We start from the raw sequence: 22,552 nt of genomic DNA, 5'->3' as shown, positions 1-22,552 counted from the left end.
GTCAAACATTTTTGTACACTAAAACATACATGATAACCTTTAATATTAGTTTCATTAGGACGACTATATATTTTACCTTGAATATATTTCACATTTTAATGAGATCACCCCTAAAGTTTCCTGAGTGAATACATCCAATTTACATAGATATTCTTTGTGGTGCTTCTTTGTGCTCGTTCCAGTTCAGTCACATCTTTTTTTGTAAACTGGTTCCCAAAACAGAACTGCAAAACTAATGTTTTGTGTGTAAGCAATCTACTTTTGGATCAATTCTATTTATAAAACACACCAACATTTTGTTCCGTTTGTAGCTGCCACTGGATATTGCTTTTAGCAATGGGGTTTGGATTCAACTAGTACACTAAACAAAGTTTGTTTCACTGTTTACCAAGAATATATCTATATTATATATATATATATATCTACCACAGTAATGGACTAGGGATGCAAATAGGCCACAGCATTCTGAAGCCAGTGCCTGAGAAATCATGCACAGCCACCAATCGGATGCACAAGGCCATGCGATACAGTCTTCTCCTAGATATCAGCCTGCTAGACTGATGCAGTTGCACAGTAATGGATCAGTCGCCCAAGCAGTGATTGAAAGACTGAGAGGGCACCAGACATTTGCCCACTGTCCATGATGACTAGTTCAGGCATGACCGTCCCGTTAATCTTAAACGTATCCTGTCCTCTTGCAAGAATAAAAGGGTTTGAATAATTTATATGATACTGTCTATGCGGCAACCTCTTGGGGCCTTAGCTGATGATATCAAGTCATTTTTGAATCCCAAAATATAGTCTTTACTACGTTTTAGTTTTATTCACCCACTGCGTCTCAATTCCTACTTCCCCCATACATTGGAAGTCCTAAGTAATCAGGGCTCTTCAGAGTCCACAACTCCTGTTTAAATGTGTCACCCCATCATATATAATTATGTATTGTAAATTGCTGTGGAATATGTTGTCTTGATATGCGATGATGATTATTTAGGTGATAATACCACATAATTTCTAGTGTTCCTGGATCCACAGTATGGATACTGGAATATTCCAGATGCTTGGGTTCCAGATATTAAATATAATTCTATGTTTGCAGTATAATTGCAACAAACCTGTAAACAAAATTCTTTTTTATGGGCAATAATATGAAGCCATTTATAAGTTTTGCGTTATAACCCTTTTGTGCCATTTTACATGATTTATATGCTTTGGTTTGTTTTATAACTCGGTATATTTTGTGTTTTGATTGCAGTTAGGAGTTAATGGCCCTCTGATGAGTAAAACACTGGATTTCTCTCTTAGTAAAACTAAAGAATAAAGCGTAGCTGTAATACAATAGAAAGCCACCTATGAATAATATAACACATAACATCTATTACATTATTATCAACCTAATGTAGAACTCATTATCTAATGAAAAAACTAATTATCTAATGTAGCACTGTTACTTAATGAAATACAAAGCTCATTTGAGACATCGTAGGACACTATGGTGATATAAATGGTCTTTGAACCTTTTAGGCATTTGTACAATGTGTTTGTAGCAAAATAGAATTAACTCAGCAGGAAACGGGTGGTTTCATGTGTTATTGTTGCAACCCCTGCTATACAGAAATACAGCTTTATATTTTTAGTGCATATGGCTCTCAGCAATTCTTCTGCCTCTGAAATGAAAGGGAAAATCTCTGAATTTTAGCTTTGGAAGCGTGCTTCATCCTACATTGAGCTGCCGCAAATCACATCATTTTCTTCCTATGGGGCCCAAAAGTGAAAAAAATTCAAAGAGGACATTCTCTGAAACAGAACAACTGATTATCCAAATGCGTGTATGGAAATTCAGAGTCTTAGGAAAAATAGCATGGATAGTAGTAAAAACAAGCGCTGCGTAAACTGTTGGCGCTATATAAATAAAGGATAATAATAATAATAAAACAAGGCACATTTTATACCTCAGCCTAGCCAGTTATTCCTGTGTTGCCCACCATTTTACATTCAAGTTGTTTGCGAGTTGCATAGTTTCACGCCTTGGGCATGTGAAGTGACTTGTGATTCCCCCTCTTCCCGAACACATACAATAAAATATAAACAAAAACTAAATAAATATACTTTTTTTTTTTTTTAAATGAGGACCACTGGTCCATATATTAATCAAAGGGGGATCATTACAACACCTGGGAACTTCTAGGCTCCAGCTACCCACAGCCCTCCCTCTTTGGGGCAAATGGCTTTGTAAGGGGAAGGCCTATGGACATATGTGGGTGGGGCTAGTTACAGATACATACATGGGAACTCTCTGGGTTTTCCCTTGAGACTCCGGGTGGAGCTCCTGGGTAACCGCACGGAAACTTCAGGTCACAGGAGCCCCCCACTCCCCACCAACTACACATGCAAAAATGGGCAGCTTTCAGTAGGACTGCCATTACTGAAACTGACATTAGCAGAACTGCCTACCTGCATTCCAAAAAGGGAGGATAGCCAGAGCCTGGATGTTCCCAGGTATGAACATATGTAAGCAGGGCTAGCCTCAAACACCTTAAATTTCTCTGGGAGTGGAAATTGGGGCACTTCCAAGCATTTGGGAATTTGGACAGTTACTCCTCCATTTTTAAGGGTCAATCCTTGCTGCCACCTGATATTGTTTGCATAAATACTTATTAGGAGTGCATATAACATGATCTATTCATGTTCTGCACTGTGTGGCTGGATTAATAAAGAAAATGAGAGGGTAAACTTATTCAGCCTCCTCACTAGCGGGGTATATATATCTATAAAAACATACCTTTATTAATATAGTTAAAAAGGAGGTAAGCTACTATTGTCTATTTTTATCACCATAAAAAAGACAGAAAAAGATATTAGCATGAAATACCAATATATATGGATAAAAATGTTTGAGAAAGAAGTATTTACACGAAAAGATCATATTTAAAAGATAACATACAGTTGACAGCCACATAAACCCAAACATGGTTTTTGGTCAAAAGTACATACACGTACATAATGTGTCTATAGAGAGGGTCCTTGGATCACTGTGGAGAAATCCAGATTTGTGCAATTAGCGGTTTCATGCTGTCTAGGTATGGGGTCTAAAGCATTTCCCCTCTGCTACATCAACGAGACAAGTTTGAATAATACCACAGTGCATACGCTGGTGATTTTTTTCCATTCATAAAAAGTCTATTTCTTGAATGCATTGGAGGTTATATCCTCTGGGGGCTTTTATTCTAACATCATCCACATCATTATATACAGTGGATATAAAAAGTCTACACACCCCTGTTAAAATGTCAGGTTCTTGTGATGTTAAAGAATGAGACAAAGATAAATCATGTCAGAACTTTTTCCACCTTTAATGTGAACAATTCAATTGCAAAACAAACTGAAATCTTTAAGGGGAAAAAAAGAAAAACAAAAACCCACAATAACCTGGTTGCATAAGTGTGCACACCCTTAAACTAATACTTTGTAGAAGCACCTTTTGATTTTATTACAGCAATCAGTCTTTTTGGGTAGGAGTCTATTAGCATGGCACATCTTGACGTGGCAATATTTGCCCACTCTTCTTTGCAAAAGCCCTCCAAATCTGTTATTTGCAAGGACATCTCCTGTGCACAGCCCTATAAAAAAAAAAGATAAAATATGGTGATTTTTTGTTAAAAAAATGACTTGTTCTCACTTAAAAAAAAAAAAAAAAAAAAAGCTTTTACTCATCTGCAAAAACTAATGAAAAAATCCTGCTAAATCGATTCTACTATTTGTCCTGAGTTTGGCAAAGGTGATAATTGTTAACCTTGTTTGCATGTGCCTACCCAGAATCCCTTGTGGTTGTGAAAGCACCATGAGATTTCTGAGGGAAAAACAAGCCTTCTGGCTTGTCTGGTGTGTGTAGATGGGTGTTTAATAATACTTCTATTTACCCCTTAAATTTAAGTGGAAGGGTTTCCATCACCTTTTACCCACCATAACTTATGTAATGGTATTTCTTAGTTACCCCAAGCCTCATACTATTAAGCCAGTATCACAACCTCATGCTGACGAGTCCCATGAAGGACGAAACAGCTGTCCATGAGTGGTGATCTGGCTATTGTACCTCTTTCTGAGTTTTGTCTAAAGGCTGTCTTGTACAGCGGGCAATTACTTTCAAGGAATCCATGTATAAAGTGGATATAGAGGCAAAGGTGATAATTGTTAACCTTGTTTGCATGTGCCTACCCAGAATCCCTTGTGGTTGTGAAAGCACCATGAGATTTCTGAGGGAAAAACAAGCCTTCTGGCTTGTCTGGTGTGTGTAGATGGGTGTTTAATAATACTTCTATTTACCCCTTAAATTTAAGTGGAAGGGTTTCCATCACCTTTTACCCACCATAACTTATGTAATGGTATTTCTTAGTTACCCCAAGCCTCATACTATTAAGCCAGTATCACAACCTCATGCTGACGAGTCCCATGAAGGACGAAACAGCTGTCCATGAGTGGTGATCTGGCTATTGTACCTCTTTCTGAGTTTTGTCTAAAGGCTGTCTTGTACAGCGGGCAATTACTTTCAAGGAATCCATGTATAAAGTGGATATAGAGGCAAAGGTGATAATTGTTAACCTTGTTTGCATGTGCCTACCCAGAATCCCTTGTGGTTGTGAAAGCACCATGAGATTTCTGAGGGAAAAACAAGCCTTCTGGCTTGTCTGGTGTGTGTAGATGGGTGTTTAATAATACTTCTATTTACCCCTTAAATTTAAGTGGAAGGGTTTCCATCACCTTTTACCCACCATAACTTATGTAATGGTATTCCTGAGTTTAGAAATACCCAATGTTTTTGGCGTATGGTGCTTGCTCATTAAGAATTAATTAACTACATTCAGCACCCAACTATCCACAAAGAGAGAAAATAGCATATCCCTTTTTAACTGGCTGGCCGTAATGCAACACTTGGGAAGCACGTTTCAGTTAAAGATGATTCCTGGCCAGATTTATGTTTCATTTTTTAAATCTGCATCAGGTTTATCTAGGAATTAACTGACAAGTTCTTGCATGGCGGCTCCCAAGCCCTTGACATCTGTCAAGAACAACTTGCAAGCACTCTCATGGTGACTTGCAAGCTCCGTGGACAGGTCATATCAATCAAGTCAGCTCTTTAATCAAACTGACAACTCAGCTTGTTTTGTGAATGGACTTCTGTATAAGAGTGCGGAATCACTGGTCTGTTGTTTAACCCTTCGGGAGGTTGTGAAGCCCCCTCTGGGGCATTGCAGGTTTGCCTCAATGAAGACGCATCTTGGAACGGCTCTCACCAGAATTGTATTTGGCTCAGGGGCGTGTTTAACAGACCAATGATTTGCATCACTGGTCTGTTGTTTAAACTTGTGAGGCTTCCAGGAAAACCGAGATGCCGCCGATCATGGCAAAAACGCTGTGATCAACGGCAAATAACGCTACCAAGTACATGTATGGGCATTGTCACTAACACATTGCATTGTGACCCCGTACATGTACGTGGATTTCGTTAAGGGTCTAAAGGTGGAAAAAGTTCTGAAATGCATTTATCTTTGTCTCATTCTTTAAAATCACAAGAACCTGGCATTTTAACAGGGGTACATAGACTTTTCATATCCACTTTAACTCCAGATTGTCAATCCTACCCTAACAATGGTGGGGTTCTAAAGCGTAATTTATGGCACATTTGCAAGGTTTACTCATGAAGTTTCGCCATTTTATATTGAGCAGCACTCTACATATTGTCAGTTTCTAAATGAAACAAAAAGAGGAGAATTGCATGAGTGTATTAGTTTGTTTTTATCATTTAAATTACCCTGGGCACTAATGAAAATCCCTTAGCAGAATCCAGAAAAAAATTGCTAGACAAAAGGCACAAGGCTTACCCAAAATGCTGACCAACACCTTTCATATGTCACAATATATGAATGCCTTATCTTTACAAGTTATACATTTTTATATCATAAGTTTCCCTACTGTGGTCAAGTGTATGATTTATACTAAATTACCAGAGGCCAGTTTATGACATGTACTACTAAATTAGCCCAAGGCTTATTGTAGGCCAAATCTCGAGGCACTTTGTATGGTCACCATCATTGTGTGAAAAGCCCATAGTTTCATTTTTTACATCATTTATTTAATAGAGTACAGCCCCAAAGTTTAAAGAGAACCAGGTGTTAAATAATCATGGATGCTAACAATATTCTGATATAACACCATAAAGATTCTTTTTTATGGTGAATCAAGGTTACTCCTTGTCCTCATTTGTAGATCTATATACAGGATAGTGATCATGTTTGTTTCCCTTGTCACTATAATAAAGATATAAGAACTGCCTTTTTCATGTTCTGCTATGCTGCTGGGAGCCACCATGTTGTTTCTACAACATATTTTAAATACTTGACTATTTCTGATTTACATTTGTACAAAATTTCTATAAATCGTACCAATATGGTAAACAGTGCAGGCACATGGTTGGCTGCCCGGAGCAACCCCTCTTATGGGGGTATGGTTGCAAATAAATGGTTATATATCCATATATATGGATGACCTAACCCAGCTAAAGGGACTTGAAGTATGTGGAGAGAAGACTAGAGAAGACAGAACCTGGGCCTGTAAGAAGCATGTCAAAACTACCTCCCTGCCCAGAGATTGAAGCCAGAAAATACCTTAGGTCAGCAAACTAGTTCAGATACCGAAATAACATAACACCAGTCATGCAATTAAATTTAATATGTCAAAAGATATAAAAATATCAGAATTTATGTAAGAATTTTATTTGGCTTCGGTTAGTTTAGCAACACAGGTGAAACCCACCTATGATCGAAAGTACAGAATGGCTGTCCCACTGAAAGCTGCCATGAACACGAATATGCAGTCAGATATTCCAGGAAACCTTCAAATTTATACCTGGGCAACAGACCTTTTTATAGTCGAGACTGGGCGGTAGCAGTGCAGTATTCTTGGAATAGACAGTGGTCCAGATGTCTGTAGCACTGAGAAAGATAAGAATGAACAAAAAGCAGAAAGAACAGCTGTATGAGCACTAAAGAGTCATAGAAATAAGAAACAACTCATATCACACTCCCCCAGAGAAGCAGTTCCCAAACATGAATGCATGTAGCATGTTACAACAACCTGCATAGTAAGATCCTAATACAATCTTCACTTTTGAATCATGATAAATGTGTGTGAAATGTCCTGACTATGCCAGGGCTGGAACATATAAGTCTGCATAATTTAAAAACAAAACATTAAATATAGATAACATTACGTGTATTAAAAAGTTTTTGGTACTGGGTACAATTATAATCTTATCTCAGATGTGACAGATATGATCTCCTTTAAACGCATCTCTTTTATTCCCATTAGTATTAAAAACTATATAAAAGAAACCTGAACATGAAGTATTCTACATCTATACATCTGCATTCTAAGAAACCAGAGACTTAGTTTAGCCCGTACTTCAGTAAATCTACACAATTGTAGCAAGCAAATGGATGGTTTCATTTTATATGATTGTGGCACACTGTTTCCCATTGTATATGCCATACTTTGTTTCTTAATTTCTAAACTTTGTTTCCTTTACTGTAAGTTTATTCTAAGAAATACTGTAGTCTTAACAAACAAAAAATGTAATTTGCAGTGGAAACATTTATTCTATCTTGATTGCGGCATTGCTCAGCATACCCTGCAGTTAGTTACGTTTTGCCTGCAGACTTATTTCCTAAAGGGCAACTTTACTTCCTATTAATGAGTCTGCTGTGTGACAAAATATCAAGCTTATCAAACATAATCATAAAGAATAGATTTCTGCATTGAGTACTTAACATTCAATATTTACTGTGTAAACCTTCTTATACCGTGCTGTCAACGGGAAGAAACACAGGCGTTTGGACCACCTGCATCTCAGGACAGCAGTTACTTTGGCATTTGCCCCTGTTGCCATTAAACTTCCAATACCTTACAGTTCACACAGTAAACATTTAAAAATGTAGGGGGTTTTTTAGTAAACATTCATCATTATTTATCAGTAAAAGGTTTGGGATGGGTGCTTTGTCACTGTCCTTCAGAAACATGACATTAGCTCAGCACTTTGTGGTTTATTTTTTAAAGGTAGCGTTGTAGGAGAGTTGTATTTCTGCTCATTTACTTCAATATTCAGTATTCACAATTGCACAATAAGAAAGGGGCTGTGCAAAATTTGCATCCATGTGAGAGTTACAAGGCAAAAAACACTGCTGACCAAAAGAGAACACAAAGGCTTGTCTCACATTTGCCCAAAAACATCTTCATGACCCCCAATACTTTTGGGATAATATTCTGTGACTTCCAATAAGTCAAAAAGTGGAACATTTTGGAAAACATTTGGTCCCATTACATCTGGATTAAAGCTAACACAGAATTCCACAATAAGAACAGTCAAACATGGTGGTGGTAGTGTGATGGTCTTGTGCTGCATTTGTGCTTGAGCACCTGGCTGACTTGCTACAATTGATCGAACCATGAATTCTGCTCCCTACCAGAAAATCCTGAATGGAGAATTTCTGGCCATCAGTATGTGGCCTAAAGCTCAAGTGCAGTTGTGCTAAGCAGCAGCACAATGATCTGAAGCACACAAGCAAGTCCACTTCTGAATGACTCAAAATAAATAAAATGAAGGTTTTAGAGTGGCCTAGTTAAACCTAGTCAAAGTCCTAACTGGAATTCATGGTATATGAAGATAAACCCAAGTGACCGACCTTACTCAATGTCAATCACAACAAAACCCAACATTTATTGTTTCAGCATTCACAGACACAAGAGCTTAAGAAAGATCTCACAATATAAAATATTTTGGAAGTGTAGAGTGGTCAAAACATTTTCAGATAAATATAAGCATTTTATTGTCTTAACTATACCTTGTAATGGAGAGCATTGCCTCAAGTGGGTTGTCCTGGTTGAATCTAAGCTATACGTGCTGAAACCTGGATCTTGGAGAGAAATTGGTCTTATATTGGAATTATAAGCTTTTCAAACATAAAAAATATATATGACTGGTGATTGCTTGGGATTTAATTTAAGATGATGGAGATATCTGATAATGTTCATATTCATTTATCTGATATATAGTCAGTATAAATAGTGACACCATCTACGGTCAGGAACATCATAAACATGATAATGAAGAGAAGTGGATAACTGCCTGTCCTCGTGATCAACAACACAAAACCATCTAAGCTCTTCTGCGTGATTAACAGTTCATAATCACATTGACAAACACAAGCCCAAGGGGAGTTAGCCCTGCACTGCGGCTGTCAATGGGCCAGCTGTGTACATCATAAATCTCCCCGAAAGCAGACCCTTTATAAAGAGGTCAATGCAGACCTCAGCAGCATCATTTTTGGTCAATCGAAGGTGGATTGGACAACCCAGTCAGCCAATTATGTCAGCGTCAACCATATCTCGGGCTAACTTTAAATGCTTCATGACCTAGTCTACAATTACAGGAAGAAAAAAAGAGCATACTATTATGCGAAATTAAAGTCAATATATTTTTAGCACTACAACACACATACATGTAAAACACGTATGTATACATGTCTTGTATGTTATATACATTTCCCCTATTTACCAAAAAGGTAAAATAAACATTTACTGTTTATCCAGATCACTGTGTAGTATTTACTGTGTTATATCTACTGAGTAATATGGTGTAGCCAGGTAGCATATCTCAGCATGCTTGCTCACTTGCTCCGATTTAATATGTATGGTGTTTTTCATCTGGGAGTAACATTTCATTTTTTTTCTAAAACATTTTTCAGCTCAGAAAAATTACCTGTCATTTTCAACATTTAAAGAAAGTCTTTCAGTCACATTTCATATTTTGTACATACATCATCATGTCATACTGTCAATGCTAAGAATGGCTGAATATGTGTATTTCGTAACCATTTTGCCATATTCCTTCAGTTTAAAGGGGCAGTTCCTCACTGCCCTCCCTCCCTTTAGTCGAAGCAGTATTTCATTAGGAAATGCTGGTCAGTAACTTTCACAGCATCTACCACAGCCACTGCTTATGGACAACTGTCATTAAACGGCTCCAGGTGTTAGTACGACTCTGTGCATGGACACTGAAAGCATTTACTCATGCTGTCCATGTCTGCCCACGTGGTGGAGACCCCACCAAATGAAAAATTAATGTAAGTTAAAGTGAAAACAAATAATGATCAACCTGAAACAGGAGCAGGTAAATACATCAAAAAGGAAAATATCCTTTAAAACAAAAAATGATATGTCAATGTACGTTTCAATCCCTACGCCTAGGAGCTATAGCAGGACACATAATAAAAATACAGTTAGGTAAAGTGCCAGCCTCAGCTAGGGCATTGACATAAAAAGCATAATGTTTTTCATGGGAACTCCAATACTTTGTTGAATACAATTAATTACATGATGCTGGGATTTATATAACATTCCAAATGGTTTAATTCCTTCTGATTTATCCTATGTATTGTTTGTTTTCTTATGTTTTATGTTATATTATGTAGACTTTTTTCAGTATGAAATTCAAATGTTGACAGGTTCAGTCTTCAACTCAGGTTCACCATTTAGTTCAGTAACTTCTTGCACCAGGTTACATTGACCACTTTGGTTGGTGATCCTACCAGCCTGTTTCACTTTTTATCATTTCAAAATCAAGGCACTGAAGTGGCTGATATAAAGTAAAAAATTAGAATTTAGGAGAGTTGCTTCTTGGTTATAAAATTATAAATCCCTGAGGACACTGACAATTTGGATACAATTTGCACTAGCGTAAAAAAATATACAGATAATGGGAATTTTACACAACATTTAAGCAACAGATGCACCCATACCATTTCAATGTGTACCAAATGGAGTTACTACTTAATTGCAGTCTAACAGAGCTAACGAATATTCCTGCTAGCATGATTCAGTTATTGGCGAATTTGCTACCATGGCCTGGAAGATGTGTTTAAAATCCTTAAATGAAAATAATCAAAGTGTGCTGTGTATCAAAGTATGAGAAGCAATTTGTAGAAAAATACCTTTTTTAATTTGTATAGTGTATATAGAAAGAAAAACTACCAATTGTCGTTAGTGTTAGTATTGGATATATGTTCCTTGTTTTGAGTATCTAGCATACTGAGAGGATATCCTATATAGCAGTGACATCATATTTATTCTATCACCCTGTAGAGATTCTCTTTTCCACTCATACCACATATTGTAGACTCTTGTTGCATACTGGGACTGATATTGCACTTTCTTGCTTAAGGGGATACTTTTGGATGTTATCTTGGGGTTATTGTGTTTCAAGGGTTTTTTTAGATATTGTTTTGGGATTTTGTGAATATATTTAGTTTTATATATATATATAATATTAATGTACATGCTCGGTTCTAATTGTAATTAATTAATAACACAGCTATAATTAACTATACTAATATTGTTTGCCTTCTCAAACTTGTCATTTTGTATAAAGAATTGTAGCTGGGGAACCGGTTGTGAAGTGTTAATGCACATGATTCTTTTTGTAAAATAAATATCTGTACAGTTAGATCTTTATTAGACGGTGTGCTTGTGTGTGAATGTTGCCATTGAATATAAGCAGATGCATCTCAAGGTTTAGGATGGGAAACTAATGTGGTCCAAATGAAAGCAAGTGACTCATTTTCAAACTTATAACATACTGATGTAACATTATGATAAGTCTACACCTCAATTATATCGGTCATTTTCTTTATCCTTTAACTTGCTTCCAGAGGATTAGAAAAGGTCTAAACCAGCAGCTGAAGTGCGCCAGAGTATAAGCAAAGAGTCTGCGTTTCATATGTCCTAAGCAATTTCCTAGTATATGGGAATTTTTTAAAACATTATTTCAATTCGTAAATATTATGCAGCCAGAGTAACAATGCAAAAAAGAAAAGTCTGCACATAAACAGAAACCACACTAAAAATTATATGTATAATGATTGTGAAACAATTTAGCAGCAATAAAAAAAAGCCATTTTACAGGGTATCATAAAAATGTTTTACAGCCTTGTTTAGGTTACATCAAATACTTTACTTGAATTATATGTGGAGAACACACTTTCCATTATGTATGAGACAGACTCTAAAGTTGCTTTTTAAAAGGCAGTCTGAAACATTATTAGAAGCATTGTCCAGATAGCCCACTGTGCATAATTAAAAGGAAAATGGAACAGATGGAGTCTTTACTTAAAGGTGATACACTATATAACCAAAAGTACGTGGAACCTGCCCATCACACCAGTATGAGCTTGTTGGACATCCTATTCCAAAACTATAGGCATTAATGTGTAGTTGCGGCTGTAAAAGCCTACACTCTCCTGGGAAGGCATTCCATAAGATTTTAGAGTGTGTCGGGCACATGAGGGGTTAAGTATAAAAAGTTATATAAAAAGGTATTAAAAAAAAAATATATCGTATCACTATAGCAACCAACTAAATATTCCTATTGATTAGATCATTGTGATGGTGATTCGGCCACTTTTTGAACTTGCTTTTCATACTTAACCTTTGCAGTTTTCTTAAAGAAACTCTGTGCTTTGCTTTAGTGAGCGATAGAGGTGTCAGTGTTTTAATTTAAAAAGTTAACAATCCAGAAATGGGATATTTAGACATGACCATTACACTGAAATAGATTGGGGCCCCTAAAAGTACTCTATAGATAACCACAATTGTTGGATATGAATCCCAAGTTTTTATATATGTGAATACCAGTAGTTAATAGAAAATATTAGGAAATCATAAAAAACTGCAGTATTCTGATGAAAAAAATAATTGTATTGTGGTTTCGGTTTTAAATTTTTCCTGTAGACAAAAGCTATACTCAGTAATCAGCCAGTTTTAATTTCCCTGGACATAACAGAGTTCAGGATTGTTCTTTCTCTGTAAAGTATTTTAAATAAATCCAATTTCAGGTTCTACCCTCCTCGCACCCCCTTTTCCCAGGAGAACAGAGCGATGTATAGCTGGAGGATAAAATGAAATTGCCGGCTTCTCACCTCTCCATCCATGCACTGAAAGCTTCAGTCAATTAACATGGAGACAGAAACCTTTGTGTAATCCACAGAGGATACAGATAAACTGTCCTTGCTGTGATTTGGTGCTCAGGGAAGATACCTTAATAGGTTTTTTTTTCTCCTGCCGTTCACAGTTATCTCAGGCCAGGGAGAAGGGACCTGTGTGTGCTGTTCAACCAGGCACAACATAAACACTTTTTATTTTTGTGACCTGTACTTTCCCCACAACTAACCCTCTTTTGTCTACTTACACATACCGTAACGGTTTCCGAAAACATTTTACTACACGCTATGTGTTCAATGAAAGAGGGGGCACGGCTGTACAATTAATACAAGTTGGTTTAAGCTTGTGCTTATACTGAAATATGGAACTGCCCAAAATATGTTTTCCAGCAGTAGTTGATATAATTTTGTTTTGAACAATATGTAACAAAGCTGAAGTTGAGGAAAGCAATTCTATAATTCACCTTGCCAATCTTTAACCAGCTGTAAATTGCCTTACTTTAGATACCATTATATTCAGGACATTGGTTTTGTGTTTTACACATATTGGATGTCTGGCAGTATAATATGTTGTCAGCTTAAAACGCAAATGTGCCCATTCTAAATCCAAAGGAATCACTTTAATGCATATAATAGCTGAGTGATCTCTTTACCTTTTTGGGGTGACCCCTTGTAAATCCATGGAGGGATTCTGCAGGGTCCTCATATGCATTTGCCCCTTTCCCCAAACACATCTCCTGCTGAGTGAAATATGTACAGCCATTCATCTCCAATCTCCAATCGCCAATCAGTGGTGCAATATGTTGGACCACAGTCAGGGCTGGTGCAAGGATTTTTGCCACCCTAAGCAAAACATAATTTTGCTGCCCCTGGCTCCACCCCCACAAGCCCCTCCCCTTTTGCCACAACCACCCACCCACTCTTAACTGGCTGACTCGCTCCCACTCCTCCCCATCAAGTGACCGCGAGCCGCGGACGCGCTTCTAATGAATGACCCCGGCCGGCGGTTCACGGCTGCAGGCTGTCGGTACCCCCTCCTACTTTGCCTATAGGTTGCCGGCCCTGACCACAGCCCGTATTTATAAACAATAGTTCACAGCACCTCAAGAAACGAAGAAAGAAGATTTGAATCCATATAATGCCAGTAAAATTGATTATTATATACTCAGTATGAGGAATCCAAACCCATCCTCTAGTTACACATAGGCCTTGGGCCTGGGTCAGGCAGAAACTACATACATTAACATCCCAATATTTTTTAGAATCCATACATACACAGTTATCTACAGAAAAGAACCTGGGAGTTTCTGACAGTCCAGAGGCATCAGTGATGTTTGTCTTTGATATGGAACAGACTACTTAGGTGGAAATGAAGGGAACATAGGATAAAAAAATTACAGTCACTTACATTTGAAAATGCTATGCACATTTCACTTTAAAATGAGCAATTGAGTTTATAGTGCAACATGTGATTTTTCTTTTTTTTGTATGTATTTGATTGATACTGAGAAAGTAGAATTGACACAAACCAAAAAGTGTTCTGTTTCCTCCACAGATCTTAGGCTCTGATGATAATTGGTATAAAGCAGAGCTCAGGGGCAGCGAGGGATATGTTCCAAAAAACTATGTACAAATGAGCAATCCAAAGTAAGTAATTACACAACATAAGTGTTCTCTTCAGCAATATACAACAGTCTCAGATTTTTTTTTTATGTGAGTCATATTCTAATGCATGTGTCTCTTATTTATCTCCAAATCCCCCTTGGATAAGTACATTGTCCTCCTCTATGCATACCAATAAGCATTTGGTTCTAGACTTGTGCATTCGGATTCGTGTAATGGACTATTTCATGCATTTATACAAATCTCCGACAATGAGGAGAGACCCAACAACACAAACGAAAACGAATGGTAAAACCTGCCGAAATTGTGTTCATTCGGTTGCCTGCTATAGATGAGTCATCTCTCTCTCTCATATTTTCTGGGCCCGTTGACAGTAATTAGAAGATGTTGCTTTATCTGAGGTCAGGCAGGCTTATCCAAGCTATGTATTAAGTATTCAGTGTCCAATAAATCTAACAGGTGCTGCTTATTAATTATTAGTAAACTGCCCAGGAAACAATGAAGGACAGGGTGCAAAAGGTTACATACAGCTAAAAGGGAAAAAAAAGGCTATTGTTAACCATTGCAATGCCACACATATCTATACTGGAAAAACTCCTACCTCAGATCACTCTAAAGCTAAACTTAATTAAATTAATAATATTCTTAACTAAAACACTAACTTATAATAGAGAGGTGCAAAGATGAGGAAACAAAAAATAAAAATCTCAAGGATTCTTTGGGCCTCAAGTTACTTCTGCCAGGAGGCTCTTCCACATATCCACCACCCCCTCAGTACAGTTAATCTTCCTTACATTAAGATCTTATTACATTACAAAATGTACAAATCTCAGGGGTTCTGTAGACCTTAAACTTCTACTAGGAGGCAGATCCACATATCCATCACCCTCTCTGTAAAGTAAATCTTCCTTTAATAAATTTAGACTCAGAGGTCCTGTGAATCTCAAGCGAGGCTGTTTTACATATCCACCACCCTCTGATTAAAATAAGTCTTTCTTACCTTAAGTAACACTTTATATTAAATAAAAGTAAAATTCTCAGAAGAACCAGGGGGAAGGTGCACAAGAGAGAAGATATTTTTGAAAAACTAAGTCAGTTTCCAAATAAGAAAAAGCCCCCCAAATTTGGTCCGAACCAAAAGGACAGGAAACAGAATTCGTTGTCCAGAAACGATTGTGGCAAAAAGGAAACAAAAATTTGTCCAAAATGATTTTGGGTGTTGTGCACAAGTCTATTTGGTTCTATATGGCTCATGTAATATTTACATTGTTTTAAATAATGAATGTTAATGACTAAATTGTCCATACAGTTAAACGGAGTTTGCATAGAAAATATTTTTTCATTAAACATTACTCACAATGAAACTTTAAAAGGACAGTCTAGGGTCGCCAAACATTAATGCATATTAAAAACCTAGGTAATCAGAAGTACAGACCTACTGTCGCTAACTAGACACCAGGGACAACAGCAACAGTTCCTCAAACCTTTGCACCTTCCTTTGTGAAGTGTGACAACTAGCGGGGTTGGTGGTTGAGGACCTAGCAGAAGAGGTGACTCAGAACTAGAGCCACAATAGGGATGCCTAAACAGCCCTGAGACTTTCAGGCCAGCAGCTGCCAAATGACATACATGCGGCTACTGGCTGGAATACGCACAACTTGCGGTTACAAACTGCAGCACCCAATCTGTCACTGGAGCAGCAGTATTAGTATTAGCCACCAGCCCACTGGGCATTTACCCAGTGTACCAGATGGCCAGTCCTGCCCACAAATGGAAGAATTTAGTGAATCATATAAAAAAATGGACTTGGCCAGTATTTAGTCACATCTACTTGAAACACTCAAAAAACGGGCACCCTACCTAGTGTGTCTTATGGAAAATCCAATAAAGACTGATGTTTTTCACGTAAGTAAATAAGGTTTTCAAATTGTTTTATGCATGAATCGTTATTTTATTATTCTTTATCCCCCGATTTCACCTTTTAGCAAAAAAATAGCTTCTTGTAGAATTATCTTTGTATTTCTCTGTTTTTTTAACGCCAACGCAAGTAACTCCCCAGTCAGTGAAAAAATATAGAAGGAGAGCAGGATAGACATGACCCATAAGGGTTCTTGTATTCTTTTCATGAGTCGAAACATTTGTACTAATGAAACTGTGATACAATATGATAAACACAATTTCTTCTTGCGTATTGCTTGTTTTTTTGCTTGCTTACCCCTTGAAATATGATATAAATAGATCAACCAAGCAGCGCTGCATACCTCTTTGACAGAAAGACCTGCTGTAAGAATTTTATACAGACTTTCAAGTACCCTCTTCTTTTCCGAGCTGCTATGTGCATTTTACATTCTGTTTTTATTAGCCTAATTTCATTATGCATGTAATGTTCTCATTTAAGTGCTAATTCCAAACCGCTAAAAACAAGATAATCTAAACGATAGTGCATGTTTTTTAGCTCTATTTTTTGCTAAGAATAAACTACAGCTTATTTTAAAATATTTTTATATCTTTTTATAATATAATGATTAAATGAATAGCATGGTGAAATGATTGCTGATTTATTGCCTGGCTGGGTGGAACCCGCATGACACGGGCCCAGTCCCTAACCTCTTTTGGAGTGGGGTATGTAATACTTCACTTTAGTCCCTAAAGTCCCAATTCATCTCAGCAGTGCCTCCATCTGTAACCCTTTTTCCTTTCCCTTGGAAAATAGGGTCAGGATCAGCAACAATCCCTGTTGCTTCTTGGCGCTGATATGGCTCCTGAGCCTCCGCGATGAGTGAGGGAGATTGGGACATATTTGAATTCTGCAATCAGTGCCTCCACTCAGTGATTTATTTAGATACAGGAAATCCACTCACTGAGAAGTGGCCCTGCAATAGTACTAATAAGTACACAATAACTGATAAACAAATTAAACCTATTTTACTGTAATATAGGGGAACAGATGCATACAATAACAGTGTTGACAGGAAATAAAGATTTGTCCTGAGAGTGGCAGTTCACAGTAACTGTGTGTTCAACCCAGTGCCGAAATACACACATATATATATATATATATATATATATATATATACTGTAAAAATACAGAAACCCAATAGCCCACCCAAAGTCTCTTCTTCCCTGTCAGGTTCTGACACACCTCCTTCTGGATAGTTCTCAGAGGCTAGAGCCACACCCACAAAAAGTGAAGTATAGTGTCCTCAGAAGTCCAAATATTGTAAATAGCATTCACATATTATAAAAGGGAAAAAAAACAATAAAAATAATGGGCTACATTCTTTCCCCTGTAAAATTCCTGCCTTCCACTGGCAGGACTAGAAGTATAACTATGTACAGGAAATTACATCAATAGGGGCCACTCGCCCAACAAACCAGTCAGGCTATGTAATAAATTAACTAGCTTAACATAAACAGGATTTGACTGGGAGTAGGTTGGTTCCCCAATTTGATCATAGGTCAGAAACCTGGGTGGTCTTCTTGTTCTCCGGCTCCGCCTCAAGTTCCTCTGAGGAAGTCCGCTGGCCTCTTCAATGCGAGTTCTTTTCCCCGCACCTGTGGGAAGGATTCCAGTGGCTTGAGGCCCTGGTCCTCCCATAGTACTAAAGTCTCTAACACAGGAATCCGGGACAAAGCTAGGACTTTGAGAATTTAACTGAGATGGAGGAGAAAGGGAGGAAAGAGGCACTGACTGAGAATTAGCTGGAGTCCTCCAGTCTTGTCCACTGCTCAGTGTAACTCCTCCGGGATCATCACAGGGCTGTTTTCTTTCTGCAGGAGCCTCTTCAACACTTCCTTCAGTCTTAGTTGGAGGTAAAAGATGGTTAGTGGAGCTGTCAGCACAATCATTCTGAACATTTCCTTCATCATCATCTCCAAACATTGCCACTGGCAATAGATGATTTCTATGCCAGGCCTTTATTTTACCCTCAGGCCCTTTGATCTTATATACTGGGATCCCAGGAATCTTTGCGACAACTTCAAATAAAATGTCCTTCCATCGATCTGCAAGTTTATGCTTTCCTGGGACTCCTAGGTTCCTTAATAAGACTTTATCTCAAGACTGAAGGTCCTTGTATCGCATTTTTGTATCATATTTTATTGTTCTCATTCAGTTTGGCTGTAGTTTGTTCAGCCAACTTATAGGTATTCTTTAAAATTTTCTCTTAAGTCACGAACATAGTGGTAATGGGAACGATGGTTCATGCCATCAGAAGACACTCCCAGACAAATGTCAATTGGCAATCTGGCTTCTCGACCAAACATTAAGAAGTAAGGAGAAAATCCAGTGGATTCATGTCGGGTACAATTGTAGGCATGTACCATAGTCTCCACATGTCGGCTTCATGATCTTTTCTCGTTGCCCGAGAAGGTCCCCAGCATGTCAAGCAAGGTCCGGTTGAACCTTTCAGGGAGAGCATCGCCTTCTGGATGGTAGGGAGTTGTCCTGGTTTTCTCTATATCTAGTAACTTTAACATCTCTCGAATTATTCTGCTCTCAAAATCTCTTCCTTGGTCAGAATGCAAACGATTAGGAAACTCGTAGTGAATGAAGAACTTGTTCCACAGGACTTTGGCAATGGTAGTGGCCTTCTGATCTTTGGTAGGGTAGGCCTGAGCATATCGGGTATAGTGATCTGTAATCACTAGGACATTTATTGGTCCCAGTGGAGTCAGCTTCAATGCAGAGGAAATCCATGCAGACCAGGTCCATGGGTCCGGAACTCTGTAGATGGCTCATGTATGCAGCCCGAGTGGGTAACGTTTTCCTCTTAATTCTACAACTTCGGCAATACCTTTCCACGGATTCCCTCATTTTGGGCCAGTAGAAAGGATCTTGTATCAGACCAAAAGTTTTGTCAATCCCTAGGTGTTGTGGTCGTGGCCTGTTTTATGCAAAATTATGCTAATATTTCACAATTTAGACAAAACACATCTAACAATACAACAATAAATTTGATTCAGGAATACAGTTAAATTATGTAAAGACGAATACCAACAGATGTTATGATATATAATGATATACTTTATTAATACCTCTAGCGGTACAAACAATATATCGAAAAAGGTTACCATAACAAAGTTACAGACAGTCAACAATTATATTCTAATAACATTGTAATAACATATGTACTTAACTTCAGAGAGTATCAGCATATCAAATGACTCCTTTGGTGTTCAGTTTCCAAAATGGCTCTAGATACCAGGATCATATAGAAGACTTTAAAGGATTCTTTCAGTAGTTGTTTTCTAATTCTTAGTTACAATTCTAGGCACTTAACTAGTCCTAGCTTCTTGGCACTTAACTAGCCCAAGATGGAAGAGCAGCTTTCTATTTCATACTTTTTCTCTGGCAAGCTTTCACAGCTCCCTTAGCTTCTGCCATGCTGCTTCCTTCCTGTCCTTCCAGTCTCTTCTGCTCCTCCCCCTTCTTCCTGGAGTTCCTGATATCCCATTGTTCCTGGCATAGCCCACATGGCTTTTCATGTAGGTAGCCATTATCTATGGTCTTAGATAAACAATAGATGTACACATCACTCACTCTCTAGTGCTACCTGGTGGTAGAGGTAAGGCACTTCTTAAACAATAGAACTAATTGGTATTGTAATGTATGCCACAGTTAGGGGAGTGGTTTATCCAAAGGGAGATACAGATATTGCATCTGTGATGTGAATCACTAATAATGGACAATGCAATCCATGTCCACAACACTAGGTGACCATGATAATCATGTAAGGATCTCAAGACCATTCCTCGATATTTCTGAGGCAGTACTAGCTGTTTCCTACCAGGATGATCATGATATTGCATAATCCTGTATAGTAATCCATTTTCAACCTGGAATCTATTCCATTCTTTCCTGAAAGATTGGCGAGATTCATTGGGTACTCCCTTCAGTTGACTGAGATCTTTAACTTTTACAGCCTGTAGCAGGGGCCCAATCATAGGATCTTGAGCTTGAGCCTGTTGTTTCTCTTCCAAGCTGATGACTGACCACTGGGGTACGGTAGTGGGAAGACACATAGCTTCGGGGATAGCTTCTGGAGTACAACTTAGGGAGTCTATATATCGCAGCTCAGAGAAGTTCACCCACTCATCTATGGAAGTTTGACAAAGGGCTCTAACTCCAGGACCAGGAATTTCAACCCAGTCTTCATCATCTTTAATCAGAAGTAGTCCTGGTCGCCGTGATAGGGCATCTGCTCCTACATTCTTAGGCCCTGGTTTGTATTTTAATGAGAAATCATAACTGGACAAGGCAGCTAACTACCGATGACCTGTGGCATCCAACTTGGCTTTGGTAAGTATGTAGGTGAGGGGATTGTTATCAGTTCGTACCTCAAATTTCACACCATAGAGGTAGTCATGTCATTTGTCTACAATAGCCCATTTGAGGGCAAAGAACTCCAATTTGTGCACGGGATAATTCTTCTCACTCCCAGTTAAACTCCGGCTGATATAAGCTACAGGCCTGAGTCCTTCAGGATAGGGTTGGTGTAGGACACCCCCCAAACCCTCCATGCTGGCATCCACATGTAAGACATGGGTCAGCATATGCCAGTACAGGGGCTTCAATCATCTTTTGCTTGGGACTTTGGAATGCCTTTGCGCAATCAGGTGTCCACCTCTCTCCAATGGACTCCTTTAAACCAGAAGGTTTTTTTCTTTCCTTGCTAGGTTCTACTTTCAGAGGGTTATGGAGACGCTGCACTATTTTGGAGTAGCCTTCCACGAACCCACAAAAACCTAAGAAAGAACGCAGCTCCTCTATTGTTTTTGGTTGGGGCCAGCTTACAACTTCTTCTATCTTGGCTGGGTCCGTTGATACTCCCTCGGCAGACACTATGTGGCCCACATAGGTTACCGAACTCTGAGCAAATTTGCACTTGTCCAAAGATAGTTTCAGCCCTTCATCCCTCAGACGATTCAGTACCCGTACTAGTCGTTGTTCATGTTCTTCTGGGGTCTTTCCGAAAATAATCAGATCATCCAGGTACACTAAACATTCTGCAGGGTTCAATCCTCCCACAACCTTCTCCATTAATCTCTGGAAGGTTGCGGGAGCTCCTGTCACGCCTTGTGGCATCTGGGTGAACTGATAAAACCCCAGTGGGCAAATGAAAGCTGTCCAGAACACTGAACCACTTACTGCCAGTTAATGCATTCAAAAGGTCTTCAATTCGGGGTAGGGTGTACTGGTCTGGAATAGTTCTCTTATTCAAGGTTCGGTAATCTATACGCAATCGGACAGAACCATTTTTCTTGCGCACAACTACTATTGGGGAGGCATAGGGACTCCTGGATTCTTTAATAATACCAGCATCTTTCATTTTATTCAGGATTTGTCTCACATCCTCCACATCTTTGGGAGCCAACCTTCTAGACCTTTCTCTGAACGGGGCAGGGTTATTGAGCTTTATAGTGTGTTGCCCACTCTTTGCACAGCCCACGTCCATTTCTTCTCTGGAGAAGACATCTTCACAAGACTAAAGCACATTCAAGAGCCTCTGTTTCCATTCAGAAGGTAGCGGTGAGTCCTCCAGGTAAAAGTGAGATTCTGCAAGAGGAGGTGTTTTAACTTCAGCACACAGGGTGGTTATAGGGAGTATTGTTTCTAGGAGGCTAATGACTCCCATCCCATGGGCAGGGCAGATGTGAACCTCCATAGGGGACATATTGTGAACAGTCACAGCAAAAGGGGTACCCTTCCATCTTCTCCAGTCCTTGACCTCTGGTACAATTGTCCAACCTTTCTTCGCATCCTCCTCAGGAAGGGACTCTATACAAAACTGCCAGTCTCCTGTCAAGATAGCAAATGGAACAGCAGATTGCACCATAACTGACCGAGCTTCACCAGGTTGCAATGAGAGAGTCTTGAGACT

The 22,552-nt window shown here is 38.6% G+C and overlaps 1 protein-coding gene across 1 annotated transcript in view; it reads left to right on the top strand.

Annotated features, from left to right (window-relative positions):
- The window catches only part of LOC149284363 (GRB2-related adapter protein-like), a 59,377-nt gene that overhangs the window by 4,891 nt on the left and 31,934 nt on the right, over positions 1–22,552 (top strand). The window contains exon 2 of the mRNA XM_089496790.1: positions 14,602–14,693. Within this exon, the coding sequence (XP_089352916.1) occupies positions 14,602–14,693 (92 nt within the window). The remainder of the gene's footprint in view (positions 1–14,601; positions 14,694–22,552) is intronic.

The sequence above is a fragment of the Sceloporus occidentalis genome, unplaced genomic scaffold, assembly GCF_023333645.1.
Source record: "Sceloporus occidentalis isolate IW3139 unplaced genomic scaffold, rSceOcc1.0.p SCAF_94, whole genome shotgun sequence".
Taxonomy (NCBI): domain Eukaryota; kingdom Metazoa; phylum Chordata; class Lepidosauria; order Squamata; family Phrynosomatidae; genus Sceloporus; species Sceloporus occidentalis.
Note: the sequence above shows the minus strand (reverse complement) of the source record. Positions and strands in the feature narration are given on the sequence as shown.